Raw genomic sequence first — 15662 nt, forward strand, 5'->3', positions numbered from 1 at the left:
TTTGTAGTTCATACGCAGCCTTACCGACTGTCGTTCTTTCCGCGAACCATTTGTGAATCGAAAGATGGTAAAGGTGTGTGCGCAAAAGAATGGAAATATTTAAATACCTATAGCATGATGATAGCGGAAGTGCACTCTATCGCACACCCAAGGATGGCTTGTAGAGTAAAACTGTGTAATAAACATAACGACATGACTGTAACACTAATTTTCACTACTGAAATATTATTATTTACTAGCTCAATCATTTTGACATGATACTGATAATATTACTAAACTAAAGTAACCTCTGTCGGAACCGACCACGAAGGGCCAATGGCACAGGCCTGCCGCCATGTAATCCTCGGCCCACAGGCTTCACTGGATGCGGATATGGAGGGGCATGTGATCAGCACACCGCCCTCCTGGCCATAGGTCAGTTTCCGACACCGGAGCTGCTACTTCTCAATCAAGTAGCTCCTCAGTTTGCCTCACAAGGGAACCTGTATTACCACTGCGGCAAGGCCGTTGGCACTGATAATATTGCTGGTTAAAATAACAAGTTAGCAATATGTAACCATATTCTTTGAGAATCCGACGAACTATTCTACAGGCAATTCGCACAGCTGCCTTCGGAAGTTCTCAACAAAGCCAAGGACGCAGCCTCAGGCCGTCAACGCTCATCAGAGTTTTATTTGAGATAACTTCTTTGTGCGATGTTACTTATGAAACGATATGCACAGACTTCTGTTTCCACAAGGATTTTATTTCATGTGCCCTACCCCAGCACTTGGGTATCTACTCTAAGTCGGTGCTTTGAAAATTATTTGCGTTTTGTACAGCGATGTCTATGAGAAAGATGACTCGTTCATCTATGATAATTATTGTTTTATCAGATCAACTTCATTAAATTATCTTGCCATTATCCTGTACCCCTAATAAATTTTGCATTTTTTCATACTAAGGGAAATATTTTACTATTTTTTGTTTACTTGTGTCCACCTATCTGGAGTATCTTAGAAACGATTACGTTTTCCACTGGAATGTTACTGAATGTACAAGGTTATTCTAAATGATGGATCCATTTTCAGAACTTCGTATTTGTTCAAGTACAAATCCAAGATGAACAAGCTTTATACCAATGAAATGATGAAGTTCCAAATTTTTTTCATGATGTTTGATATCAATTTGATAAATTTAAGAATTTGTAATAATTTTTAATTAATTACTTCATAATTATAAATTTGATTAAAGTTATAAACGTTTAATGTGGCCACCGTTGGCTGCACGGCAAATATTGATGCGGTAGCCAAACTCGTCCCAAACGCCCAAAAGCGTATCTGCTGTTACTGAGTGCACGGCAGCAGTGATCCGGTTCCGGAGATCGTTCAGAGTGGTTGGTAGAGGCGGGACGTAAACAGCTTCCTTCACATAAGCCCTTAAGAAATACTTGCAGGTTCTGAGATCAGGATATCTCGGTGGCCAGAAGTGCAGAGTGGGGTCCTCCAGTCCTCTGCGACCGATCCATTGCTGAGGAAGGGAGTAACTCAAAAAACCTCGTACATTACGGTGCCAATGGGGCGGAGCATCATCCTGTTAGAAAATGAAGTCCTGGGAATCTTCCATAACTTGAGGGTACAGCCATTGTTACAACATGTCCAAGTACGTGATTCCTGTCACAGTTGTTTCCGTAAAGAAAAATGGCACATAAACCTTTGTACAGGATACAGCACAGAACACGTTGATCTTCGGCAAGTCTCTTTCGTGTTGCAATGGTGAACGTCAATTTTCCAAACCCCATATGCGAAGATTGTGTCTGTTGACTTTTCCGATAAGACGGAACGTCGTTTCATCGCTAAAAATTACACGCTGTAGAAATGCGCCTTCCTCCATCATTGCTAGCACATAACCACAAAATGTGAGACGCTTCTTTTTTGTCATTGGGGTTGAGAGTCTATACAAGTTGTAAACGGTAGGGCTTGTACAGCATACGCCATCTCAGAACTTTCCATACAGTTCGTTGCGGTATTCCAAGCTCTCAGACTTGCTAGGACTGAGCATAAAACTCTTGAACCCGTCGGACATCATCCTCTGACACACGCGGTCGGAATGTGCTTTTTCCTTTGCACACTCTCCCAGTCTGTTTAAATTGCTTAAACCAACGGCTAATGCTTTTGGGAATTGGTGGTTGAATACCGAATCTGGTACGAAATGCCTGCTGCCCTGCTATTTGCGACTCATTTTTCGCGAACTCAAGCACGCAGAAAACCTTGTGCTCCTCAGTCACAAACTCACTTACAACAGACAGTGAAACGGAATGACGGCCCTATTGGCGCGCGGACTCTACGGCCGCCGCCGCAGCCAGCCCAAAAACTTTGAAACTTCCTCTTTTCATTGGTATAAAGATTGTTCATTTTGGATTTGGATTTGAATGCAGATGATTTTTTGAAAATGGCTCCATCATTTAGAATAACCCCGTATTTATTTACGATCGTGATGCGGTTGTTGCGACATTCTCAAGCAATAGCTCTCTATGCAGAGCGTATATACACATTCAGTCAAATTAAGAGCACCCAGTCCTCGTGCCAACAAATACTCACACATTTCGTGTCATATGCATAATGAAAGCACAGTGATAAGCAAGGGTACAGTATTGACATGAAGACGTCAGAAGTTATCACTTGAAGTGTTACGTCCTTTGGTTACGTAACGATATATCTTGCTTGTTCTCATACTTACGACATGAAATAAGTATAGTTGACACGAGAAATGAATTTCCGTTGACACACTTCATAGAGAGCTATTACTTCAGAATGATCCTAAATAAATATACGTAGACTGAAAGATGGAATAAATACATATAAGGTCTGCTTAAGGCAAACGATGACAGTATCACTGAAGGAGAAGACAAGGTGAACGAAGATGAAAGAAATAAAATCACGAGAAAAATCTGACAGAGCACTGAAAGATATAAGTCCCTCAAAAATTCTGAGATCCTTGGGAGAGCCAACCATGACAAAACACCTCCTTGTGAAAGATATCTGAGACAGCCAAAATACTCACACGTCAAAAAGAACGTAGAGCTGACAGGTGTGACTACTTCTGAACCACCAGTTTTACAAAGCACTGTTACAAACCACTGACACGATATATTTACAGAAGAATGGAGAAATTGGTAGAAGCCGCTCTCGGCGTTGATCATTTTGGATTTTGGTGAATTGTAAGAATACGCGAGACCATTCTGACACTACGATTTGTCTTAGACTGAAGAAAGGGAAACACGTTTATAGCGTTTGTAGGCTTAGAGAAGGCTTTTGACAATGTTGACTGGAATACAGTCTTTGAAATTTGAAGTTAGCTAGGATAAAATACGGTGAGCGTAAATTTATTTACGAATTGTACAGAAACTAGCCTGAGTTACAAGAGTCGAGGGGCATAAAAGGGAAGGAGTGGTTGAGAGGGGAGTGAGGCAAGATTGTAGACTTACCTCGATGTAATTCAGTCTGTAGGTTAAGCAACCAGTAAAGGAAACAAAGGAGAAATTTGAAAAACGAATTAAGGGACAGAGAGAAGAAACAAAAATTTTACGTTTTGGCGATGACACTGTAATTCTGTCAGAGACCGCAAAGGACTCAGAAGAGCAGCTGAAACGAAAGTTAGGGTATTGAAAAGAGGTTATGAGACGAATATCAGCGAAATTAAAACAAGGTTAATGTAGTGTATTTGAAGCACATCAGGTGATGCTGATAGAATTAAGTTATGAAATGACGCGGTAAAAGTAGTAGGTGAGTGTTGCAACTGAGGCAGTAAAATAACTGACGATGGCCGAAGTAGAGATGATATATAATGTGGACTGGCAATGCCCAGAAAAGCGTTTCTGAAAAAGAGCAATTTGCTAACATTAAATTTAAGTGTTATAAGGTATTTGTCTGAGAGAAAAGTGAACGATAAGCAGTTCAGACAGGAAGAGAATAGATTGTCTTAACATTTGGTGCTGCAGAAGAATGCTGAAGACTAAACGGGTAGATCGCATAACTAATAAGCAGGTAGTGAATCCAATTGGTGAAAAAAGAAATTTATAACACTTTTTGAAGAAGAAATTGGATTTGTTAAGACACTTACTAAGTCATCAAAGGATCGCCTATCTGTAATGGAAGGAAGTATGGGAAGTAAATAGAGTAATGGGACACCGAGGATTGAGCACAGCAAACAGGTTCAAACACATTCATGCTCATAAGTTAAGGATGATGCTGATACACGGTGAAACAACGTTCTGGTGGGGGGTTTGCGGATTCAACTCACCGCGAGGTACGACCATGCGGTACATTTGACCTGCGGTCGTTGCACGGTGAAGCTGGCAACAGTCCACATACGCAGAGGTGTGTTGGTGCATGTCAGAGTACGGTGCACCGAGTAAGTGTGCAGACGTTTTCAGACGTGTTAATGGTGACTTTGTGTTGAGAATGGCTCAAAGAACACATATTGATGACGTTATGAGGGGTAGAATACTAGGGCGACTAGAGGCTGGTCAAACACAGCAGGTAGTAGCATGGGCCCTCCGTGGCCACTAACTGTGATCTCAAGATTATGGCAACGGTTCCAGCAGACAGGAAACGTGTCCAACCGCTACAGTACGGGACGTGCACATTGAACAACAGCACAAGAAAACCGATATCTCACCATCAGTGTCCGCAGACGGCCACGGATTAATGCAGGTAGCCTTGCTCAGGAACCTTACCGCAGCCGCTGGCACAGTTGTCTCCAGACACACAGTCTACAGACGACTTAACAGACATGGTTCATTCTCCTGGAGACCTGCAAGGTGCATTCCACTGACCTCTGGTCACAGGAGAGCCCGTAAAGTCTGGTTTCAAGAGCACAGTACATTGTCATTGGAACAGTGGTCCCAGGTTATGTTCACGGACGAGTCCAGGTATAGTCTGAACAGTGATTCTCGTCGGGTTTTCATCTGGCGTGAACCACGAACCAGATACCAACCACTTTATGTCCTTGAAAGGGACCAGTATGGAGGTCGTGGTTTGATGGTGTGGGGTGGGATTATGAATGGTGCACGTACAACCCTGCATATCTTTGACATACGAATTGTAACAGGTCAGGTGTATCGGGACGTCATTTTGCATCAGTATTTCCGCCTTTTCAGGGGTGCAGTGGGTCCCACCTTCCTCCTGATGGATGATAACGCACGGCCCCACCGAGCTGCCATTGTGGAGGGGTACCTTGAAACAGAAGATATCAGTCGAATGTAGTGGCCTGCCTGTTCTCCACACCTAAACACCATCGAACACGTCTGGGATACTCTCGGTCGACGTATCGCTGCACGTCTGCAAACCCCCACGACACTTCAGGAGCTCCGACAGGCGGTGGTACAAGAATGGGAGGTATACTCCAGCAGTTGCTCGACCACCTGATTCAATGCCAACCCGTTGCGCGGCCTGTGTACGAGTGCATGGTGATCATATCCCATATTGACGTCAGGGTACATGCGCAGGGAACAGTGGCGTTTAGTAGCACATGTGTTTCGGGACGGTTTTCTCAACTTATCACCAATACTGATCCGTGTCGTGTGTGTTCCCTATGTGCCTATCTATTAGCGCTAGTCTTGTGTAGTGCCACGTTGAGTGGCACCAAATTCTTCAATTATCCTTTATTTGTGAGCATGAGTGTAGATATAGTTTGTGTTAGTTATGCTGAAATGAAGAAGCCTGCACAGGACAGACTAACGTGGAGGGCTGCAATGATAACACAGTAACGTCTACATTTAACTACATTCAATGCGGAAATTTTGCCGTTTCTAAGATTATATCTGTAGTATGGAGGGAGAGTCTTTCACCACCTGAAACTGCTGACCCTACACCAGATGAATTATATTATCACTATTACTATGTACTGCTCTTGTACCACGGACATTGCAATGTTAACTGAAAACAGACACTTTGTGGATGTCTTGTCAATCGTATAATCTGCTGATCGTATCTTAAAATGTGAAGTGTACTGCCTGACAAAAAGAAATAGTGAAGCACCCCGAAAGGTAGGAGGAAAGAAATGGAAATTCGCGGTTTGAGAGGGTAAGTAATGTTATTTTATTGATTACAATGCCGAGTCATTTTTATGGAGAACCTGGCAGTAGGAGCCCAATTATCAGTGTGAAGTTGCACTCTCTCTGGCCTGCGTGTATGCATTGATTCGTCTGGGAATGGCGTCATATGTAATCTCTCCTGAGGCAAGCTGTCTCACAGCTGTTGTAACTCGTCCCTGTTATGCTGAAACTGAAACTTGGACGGCGTTGACGCCTGAGCTTATCCCAGATACGTTCTGTCGTGGACGATCTGTGGTCTTGTTGGCTACGATACTACCTAAACATCACGCTGACACTTAATAGAGGCGCGTGCCATAAGTGGACGAGCATTGTTCAAAAATAGAACCACGATACTGTTCCACGAGAGGCGACACACGAGGCCGTGGGATGTTCGTGTTCGTTATGGCGACAAAGTCCCCTCAATCACTGTCAGCCGTGACCTGGAGTCGTACCCGACAGCTCCCCTCACCACGATGCCAGGAATAACACCGCTGAGCCACTCCAAAACATTGGAACAACGGGATCTCTTCGCAAGTAGCCGTCATATTCGCCGAAGATTGTCATCCGGGATAGTGCAGAGCCACAATTCATAGCTGAAAACAATACGTCGCTATCATCAGACCGAGGGAGGTGGCGCAGTGGTTGACACACTGGACTTTGTAACGTCTCTTAGCAAAATACATATTACATGTGGTTAAAAAGGGGGAGTAATTGAACTGGATGATTGTAATTGCGTGGACAGCGATTGTGTGAACTTTATGTGATAAAGAGAAAGCATTATGTGTCATGTTTTGTTCTCGTATAGAATTATGTACTGATTTTTTTTAATAATATCTGTGTTGGCGAGTACTGAAACGGCAGACGATACTTATTAAATATCAAAGATGAGAATATGTGACCACTATAAATAGTAATCACCGAACATTAATTTCTCTGTTGTCTTCTTGGAGTTACGTGAGTGGGAAGAGCTTGTGACGTTATATTGTACGCTTGCGTAGCGTTCTTTTGTCAAGATTGTGAGAGGGGAGATTTGGAAAGGTGTTTAATAACGTAATCTGTTTAAATGTTTTGAATAGAGTTACTTAGTGAAAACTTGCATTATGATTTGTAATAAGCTTGCCTGGTATTTTATCCCATCCCTTTCAGACATTTTCAGTTACTTAAATATTATTCGTGGTGCATAGCTGCGCTACGAACGAGCGAACCGCTGCCACGGCGCATTCAAACTGCATTAAATGAAACCAATCATACCGCAAAGAAGCGGGCAGGTAATAGTGAACTAAAATTATTTCTTTCAGCTTTCGGAATTGCAGAGCAGAGCAGCAGATTTTATAATGTGTTTTACAGGTTGACGCAGGCAGCTGATAATATATTATTAACAGTGAGAAAAGATAATTTACCTTCATAACATTAAAGAAATCTTGCTGTGCGTAGTTCTGGTCTGGCAAACCTTACAGGAAAAACATCTTTTTCTATGACAATACTCTCGTGTTTTCGTGTTAGTCGTGGTACTTATTGGTGCTTTACTGTTAACAAAAATCCACTGCAAAATTTTGATGTTGAACGACCATTGCGTACTGTAACATCAGTACTGATAACGAAATAATTTTCAGTAACCTGCTCAATAACTGCAAAGTCAGGAAGATATGTTGGACTTTATGGCGAGTTACAGTAACGAAAAAATGTTCCTTTAATAGAAAGCCAGATCCAGAACAATAAAAACATAATCTATTTTGTTTTGTTGAAAATTAATGATCCAAAGAAAGTCACAGCACAGCATCACTAAAAGGTATTTCGGGGCTCTTTTCGTAACAACATATTTTATCTCATATATTAGTTGTTACGCGAGTAATAGTAAAACAAAGCAAAATAAAAAGAGCCAGCGAAAATTTCTCACGTGAGGACGACGTTTCAAACTCGCGTCTAGCCATCCAGGTTTAGGTTTCCCATGATTTCGCTAAGTCGCTACAGGCAAATGCCGGTATGGTTCCTTTGAAAGTGAGCAGCCAATTTCGTTCCTCTCCTTGACACAATACGAGTTTGTGCTCCGTCTCTAATGACCTCGATGTCGGTACGACATTAAGCCCAATCTTCCTTTTTCTGCCATCATCAGCCGCCCATGCTTTCCAGACATGGCATCACTCCCAACGATTCGGTGTCTCTTGTAGTGGAAACGGCAGCCAGCCCGCGGAACGGTAATTGCTTCTGGTCACCGACCAATGATGGAGGATTACACGGAATTTTGCAGGGAGTCCCTTACTTATTCTCGGATGGCAGCGACTGATGTGCATAGGTTACAATGTGATTGGTGCACAATACTACACTCCGCCTTGTGGTGATAAGACGTGGTCGATCGTATCTTGACGACGAGAGCGCCCGTCCCACCAGTCGCCATGTAGTCCAATTTTGGGCCATTGTCACATCCCAATACCCCAAACATCTGGATACTGCACTATTCGATCAGCCGGCCAAATGGAGATCTACACCGACGCGGCTTTCAAACTGTGTTAGGTACTGGTAACGCTGTGTCACACGAGTAAGCGGCTTATCTTTGTCCTTCTCATTGATCACTCAACACTTGAGACTGTGCATCCCACCCGAACTGGTATTAACAGTAAACAAGAATAATAGTATTGCAGTCCGACGGCCATTCTACCCGTCACAAATAATTGCAGTTTAATCAACCACAGACTCGCCAGTGGTATGTGCGTGCTCGAAGTTAAACTGACTTCCGACCGTGTCTTCTGGATGCTCCATCTTTTTTTCTTTCGTCAGACAATGTACATGCATAAATAAAAAATAAACTATTGACAGGTCTGCTTTGAGCCGTAGCGGGACCGGCGTCAGTAGTATCTCTGACATGAGTACGATCGATTTCCTACTACCGAGGTTTGCCTTGGGGCTTCGGCCGGCTCGGGATCTAAGCGAGTGCCGACCACGAGTAAGGAGAACAACGCTTTGAGAACGGAAGGCGGCGGTGCGCGAGTCGGCTATTGGCTGGCGGGCAGAAGTGAAGACGGCGTGCCTGAGGCGGTTATCACGTGGCTGTACTGGATGCGGTTCGAGTTGGCCGACGCTGTGCATTCTCCGGCAACCTCGTGAGCTGTGGAGGTGCCCTCTTCCTTGGAAGGACACATTGTTAACGTCTTGCGAAGTGATGGTCTGACATCTTCGCAAAATCGCCCCAGCATCAAGACACCCAGTTAAGTACCCTAATTACTAAGAGCGCATACTTAACTGTGATTGTGATCCCTCTTGGTGTAGTAAGACATTGCCGGACGCATGATGTTACGTGTGTTCGATTGCATTTGATGCCTCTTACTAAGCGTGTGCTCTGCTTGCGCATAATATTGATGTATTTGCAGAATGTTAGTTCATTAGCTATTATTAGCGAGTGTTTAATTTGCTTACAATATCGGTTCATCCATGTCAATAAGTTCTCTGCGGGCAATCTGAGTTTTCTAAAGGTTACCGTGTTGAGCTTTGCAGGACCACTTAAGGTGGCCAATATGTGTGTCATTAAGTTCTAGCGAGTGTCGGTTCTCGTGATCCAATTCATATCCCACTCTTGGCGTTTGTGTATCAGGTATTGTTTCACTTAAAGAAACGATTTGGAAGTGAAATTAGTTGTTGTTTAGCCTTGACTTAATATTGTTAATTTACTGGTCAATCTTGAATGTTAAAATAAAGAAAAGTTTTTTAGTCTCCTATTGTCGGGTGTGGTCTGTGTTTCAGTGAGCTGAGGCAGCGGGCAACCGAAACGCAGAGCTTCCCTTTGGATTACAAGTTTGGCTTACGGGAGGTGGCCTTCGCCTGAGCTCGTGTGTTTCTCTTCGGTAGCGTTTGATGGGTTCACATTTCGGTGGCCTACTCCATGTGGGGCTGCAAACGGAGCCACGTCTTAGTTCGAAGTTAAGTATCACTTCCCTCAGTCGGTTCCACCGTTCGAGGTCAAACTTCGGCCTTACAAACTTGGCCCTTACTTCTGTTGCTACACGTTTATGATTGTACAAAGTTGTAACTTTCTATGCCCAAAAAAGCCCATCGTACAAGCCAATGGGCATTTGAATAATTTCGTGGTTCGCTCTGCAAGGTTCTCTAGTCTAGTAATTTGCAAGATTTCCCAAGTTACGTTTTTATAAATGTTCTAAGTATTCGTGCTAAATTTGAGGCTGTGTGTTCACTATTATTTTACATGTAATTTTACATGTAATGTTAAAGTATTGGAATTGAAAGGGTCTTAACTACTGTTGTTTTGTTAAAGTGGCGTTTCCCAATGTTTATGGGTGATCGTTGCCTAATGATTTATTAACTTGCTTATAATTTTATGTAATGAGTGTTTCGTAAATAATCTTTCCTGTGAGGCGTCTGTCAATTTTTATGTGAGATTGGTTTTGGTAGTTAATAAACACGTTGGAACTGAAATGTTCACTTTACTGGGTCAGCCCTCCCACTCCCTTTAGATTTAAAGGTTAAACAAAGCAGGTCTTAAGTAAAAACGTCCCATGCTTAAATCTAAAACAATGAATGTTCATGTTAGTCTACGTTCAAAAGAATTAGTAAGAAAAGTAACTAGCAGGAACAGTTAGTTACTAACTTTACAGCAGATGGCAGTTATAAGAGTCGAGGGGTATGAAAGGGTATCAGTGGTCGGGAAGGGAGTGAGACAGGGTTGTAGCCTATCCCCGACGTTATTCAATCTGTATATTGAGCAAGCAATAAAGGAAACAAAAGAAAAGTTCGGAGTAGGTATTGAAATCCATGGAGAAGAAATAAAAACTTTGAGGTTCGCCGGTGACATTGTAATTCTGTGAGAGACAGCAAAGGCCTTGGAAGAGCAGTTGAATGGAATGGATACTGTCTTGAAAGGAGGGTATAAGATGAACACCAACAAAAGCAAAACGAGGATAATGGAATGTAGTCGAATTAAGTCGGGTGATGCTGCACAACTTTAGAGCATGTGTAATTTTACGGAGACTTTTGGCAGCCACCAACAGCTGAAATCAATCTGTACATACACGCATGTAGAGCTTGAAACTTGCGGTGGCCTTGTCCAGCGTCGCCTTCACGTCGTCTGGAGTCAGCTTCTGCAGCCTGTAGCCCAGCTCATATGCCAACACGTAGGCGTTGTGTGGCAACTGCCCCGTCAGGAAATGAAGTAGCGTCGTTCCGAGACTGTCCCTATACTGTCAACAAACGTAGAAAATTCTGATTCCAGCCATATAAACATCTTTGAAAATCCTCATGACAATGAACTGCGTTAACTGGATTTTATAAGTACTATTGGTTTCGGCCATAAGCCATCATCTGGTACCTAACAACACAACAGTCCAAATTTGTAGAACAACATTAAGACAATGCAAATAGGCACCTAGCAATCACATAATTTACTTACTGAAATCACTTAAAACATTTCATGTCATGAATATTTAAACAGAAAGCACTGAATATTTTAATCCACATGAAACACGCAATAAAAAAACTCATTCATTGCATTTACAATTGCAGCAATCCTCCTGTTCATGTCAGGTGACAACAACAAATACAAAGTGACTTGGTCTCGCACCCAAAGATCTTGTTATGCTGAAGATACATCAACGAAGATATATCGATGCGTTCACTATTCAGTTACAAATAACGTACAGAAAGCTAAATCTTACCTCTACTATCGTTATGTAGCACAGTAATTTTTTTGTGCAGTCATGCCGTCCTAACACACAGAAAAAGATACAATGTCTGAGTTGATGTGGTCCCTATGTAAATTGCAGTGTTGCAGTATTTTACAAATTATAGAGTAGGCTATAACTAAAACGAGACCTAATACAAAAATGATCCAATAACTATCACGTACTAAAAGGTACTGAAAGGATAAGGTGAGATATTGTAATTGTGTGACTCATCCGAGTAATTGCGTATCCCAGTCCATAGGCCTTTCCAGCTCTATATAACTTGCTGATGATGCAGAAGATATATACAAGATTCATTATTCTGGTAACTTAGAGTAAAAGTACAGAGAGTGAAGAAGTGGGGCGCTGGAATTGCTGAACGCATGCTAATTAGATCAACAAATCATACTTATCTTCAAAGCAAGTTGAAATAGTAAAAATCTGTTTTGATGACTATGCATTTGAGTCACATCAATAGATTATTTATCAAACAATCTGCACTCAAATACAGAAATTCCAAGAGTAAAACTCTACTTATATTAAATACTGACAACAGATACTTTCACGTAAAAAGCGTAACTTACCATATGTCAGACCGGTTTTATTCATACTCTGAAATTTAAATGATTTTCGTAAGTATATTATTATGTGATTGCTAGGCGCCAATTTGTGTTGTCTTATTGTTTTTCGATAAATTTGGAATGTTGTGTTGTTAGCTGCCAGATGATGGCTTACGGCTGAAACAGATTGTACTAACAAAATCCACTTAAGGCATCTCTGTATTTTTTTAAACACATATCAACTGCTGAAAACTGCCTGAAAGAAAACCATATAAACATGGCCGTTTCAGCTCGGCAAGCCCAAAATGGCCACCACGACTTAAGCTAGACGCTCAGTGTTTTAAGATAAACGATCTGTCAGACCGCAGTCTAAATGAACCAGATGCTTGATGTGAAATTCACATCAACAAATATCCTGTTTAAATTAAAATGTTGCACCATATAAAATATACTTTTCTAATTCTATATTTTTCTTTACAGATTAAAATTAATAAGACAGCTGATGAATTGCATACACCTGGTTCACTAAACGTTGGCATCACAGCTAGTGAAATACAAAAACAGTAAAGCAACAAGCCGTTTTGTATAAGCCACGTCACCCACTTTTTTGTCACACAGTGTAATCTTCTCAGAATGTCTAGTTAAACAAAACAGTGGTACTACGTGAAAAGAAAGTAACACTTGAATGTCATAATAATAAATGGCTTATTTAAACATTATGATTTACTTTTAATAGTTTCGTGATACCTTCAGCAGCCATTCTCTTTACTTAAAATACTATTGTAGAATTTCAGCCTTAGGTCGTTTTCAAGTATTCTGTGAACGATATGGCATATTAGGCAATGTACGTCTCGCTCCTATGACTGCATGTAGTAGTTGCAAAATAAATTAGAAATAGTTTTCACTATTTTAGAAGAACATAAAATAAAGAGAATGGCAGCTGAAGGTATCACGAAATCATTCAAACAATTCATCACAGCTACAGACTCTATCACCATGAAGAATATATCATCCGTTATATTCGAAAATAGAATAGAACAGTGGAATCTCGTTTATCCGGACTGTGGGAGCGTAAATCATCCGCATTAGCGAAAATCCGGCTCCGGCGAAAATCTCTAAAAATGATTACTTAAATGGCTTAGCTACACACGCTGTACCCAAGTCCTCAAAAAGACTCAAATTGTACCATTTTTTACATATTCTGACTGGAGATAAAAACACAGTGAGTTTCGCACACTGTCCGTCCAAAAATTCCGACAAACGAGGTTCCACTGTAGAAATAAACAAAAAAGCCATTAAACCAGTTAAAGATTTTTTTATTTAAGGTAATTTCAGAAAAAATTCGGTAACAGACACACTGTAGAGCATCTGAATAACTGATCATGGTTTTTAAAACTAAGCATCCGATTAGTCTGCTTGAAAAGGAAAGTGTACAATCAGTGAATATCGCCAGTTTCGACTTTTGGACTTGGGACCTGAAATTTCCATGCCAAAAACTGAGGGTTCCTCAGCGAGCAACGAACGGGTACATGTTGGATGGTACTAAGAGAGCCAGGAATACAAATTGATGGAACAAGGAGGCTGTAAATGCGACAGTAATGACAATGAAATGAAGATGGGCAGCACATATGAGCATACAAGTGCGAAAGGTTGCCCATTGTACCAGGTACTTCCAAAATACAAGAACAGACCTGACAGAAGGTTGATGTCAGATGTAAAACATCTAGGAGAAAGATGGATGCGTATAACTCAGGACCATTGTGCATGGAGAACTCTCAAAACGTTGAAGTGAACTGATTGACGACAGTACTAATGTTGTTGTTGTTGTTGTTGTTTTGATGATGATGATGATAATGGTGGCAGTGGTGGTGGTGGTGGTGGTGGTAATCATGATTATGGTGGTGACCATCATCATCACTGTAATTATGATAGTGGTGATCATGATTATGTTGACGATGATCATCGTCACCATGATGACGATCATGCTGATTAGTGAGTGCCTCATGTTCTCTCTACACCATTAAAACAGAGTGTTTGAGGAGGAATAGCAAATATTAAGGAGGTGATAGTACAGAGTAGTTTAAGTAACACATACCTATAACATGCGTACACGTTTGATTGGTGTTTACAGAGATATGTTTCCGCTTCGTATGTTGGTATTCCAGTTCCTGCAGATTTATTTGTCGATTGTAATTTTAGTTTTGAATTTAAAGTTGCGAAGTTCTCCTTGATTTTACATAACTGAACTTTTCAACAGTTATTGTGATCATGATTTATTGACCAACTGCATGGTTTCGTTTGAGCATGTCACACGTATTTACAAATGTCGATTTGTGTTTATGTACGGATTTTGTAATTGAAACACTGCTGTTGTTGCTGCTGTGTGCCTGTAGAAAATACGACAGATAATTTCCTAAGCGCGGAGTACGAGATTCAAGAATGTTTACTCGTGTTTAAAGCAAACTGTGTGAAACTCATGCAGTGCTCAGCGGCCATCTAAACATGCGAATGAACAGAGTGCGAATGAAATAGAAGACATTACTCGCTTATTAGAACGTGGTCATTCAAGAGGTACACAGTCGGAGTTCCACATACAAGAATATGGCGTCCATTACATAGGCACCGCCCCTAACCATTTACAGCAGGTTCAAATAAACCTTGTCAGATAGGGGGCAGATTCGTGGGTTAGTGACCACAAGACTGAATATTGTAATGTCCACATCTACCAAAAATAAACACAAAATAAATTTATTTAAAAAAGCAGGTAAAATTTCGCTTAAACATCCCTAAGAGACAGTCTCCACTCCTCTTCCTATATCAGATGTGGTTTAAATACTAAGAAAAAGCATCGACGGCAACTGAGAGATATACATCAAATAAATTAATACGAGACGGTAATGATCCCCTATGGTACACAAAACAGGTCAGAATACTGTTGCAGAATCAATGAAAAACGCATGCCAGGTTTAAAAGAATATAAAATCACCGACTGGCAAAGTTTTACAGAAGCTCGACTGCTAGCGTGATTTTCAATGTGACATTCCAGAACGAAATTCTGTCTCGAAATCGGGCAAAAAATCCAAAAAGATTCTGGTCGTACATAAAGCACACTGGTGGCAAGAGTCAATCAATATCTTCACCGTTAAACCCAATCTTCCTTCCCTTCCTTACCTCCACTGTGCGACAGCAATGGTAATGTTGCTGACGAGAGTGCCACAAAAGCAGAGTTGCTGAGACAAGTTTTCCGAAATTCGGTCACGAAAGAGGATTAAGTTAATATTCCAGAATTAGGATGAAGAACAACTGCTAGCATGAGTAACGTAGACGTAGATATTCTTGGCGTAGCGAACTCTTGAAAAC

At 41.3% G+C, this 15662-nt stretch overlaps 1 protein-coding gene across 3 annotated transcripts in view; it reads right to left on the bottom strand.

Moving 5' to 3' along the window:
• LOC126339830 (fatty-acid amide hydrolase 2-A-like) overlaps positions 1–15662 on the bottom strand; it is a 168276-nt gene that overhangs the window by 13692 nt on the left and 138922 nt on the right. For all 3 annotated transcript variants that reach the window (XM_050001665.1, XM_050001667.1, XM_050001664.1), the window contains one exon: positions 11095–11262. In XM_050001665.1, the coding sequence (XP_049857622.1) occupies positions 11095–11262 (168 nt within the window). The remainder of the gene's footprint in view (positions 1–11094; positions 11263–15662) is intronic.

This window comes from Schistocerca gregaria, chromosome 1, assembly GCF_023897955.1.
Source record: "Schistocerca gregaria isolate iqSchGreg1 chromosome 1, iqSchGreg1.2, whole genome shotgun sequence".
In the NCBI taxonomy this organism is placed as follows: Eukaryota; Metazoa; Arthropoda; class Insecta; order Orthoptera; family Acrididae; genus Schistocerca; species Schistocerca gregaria.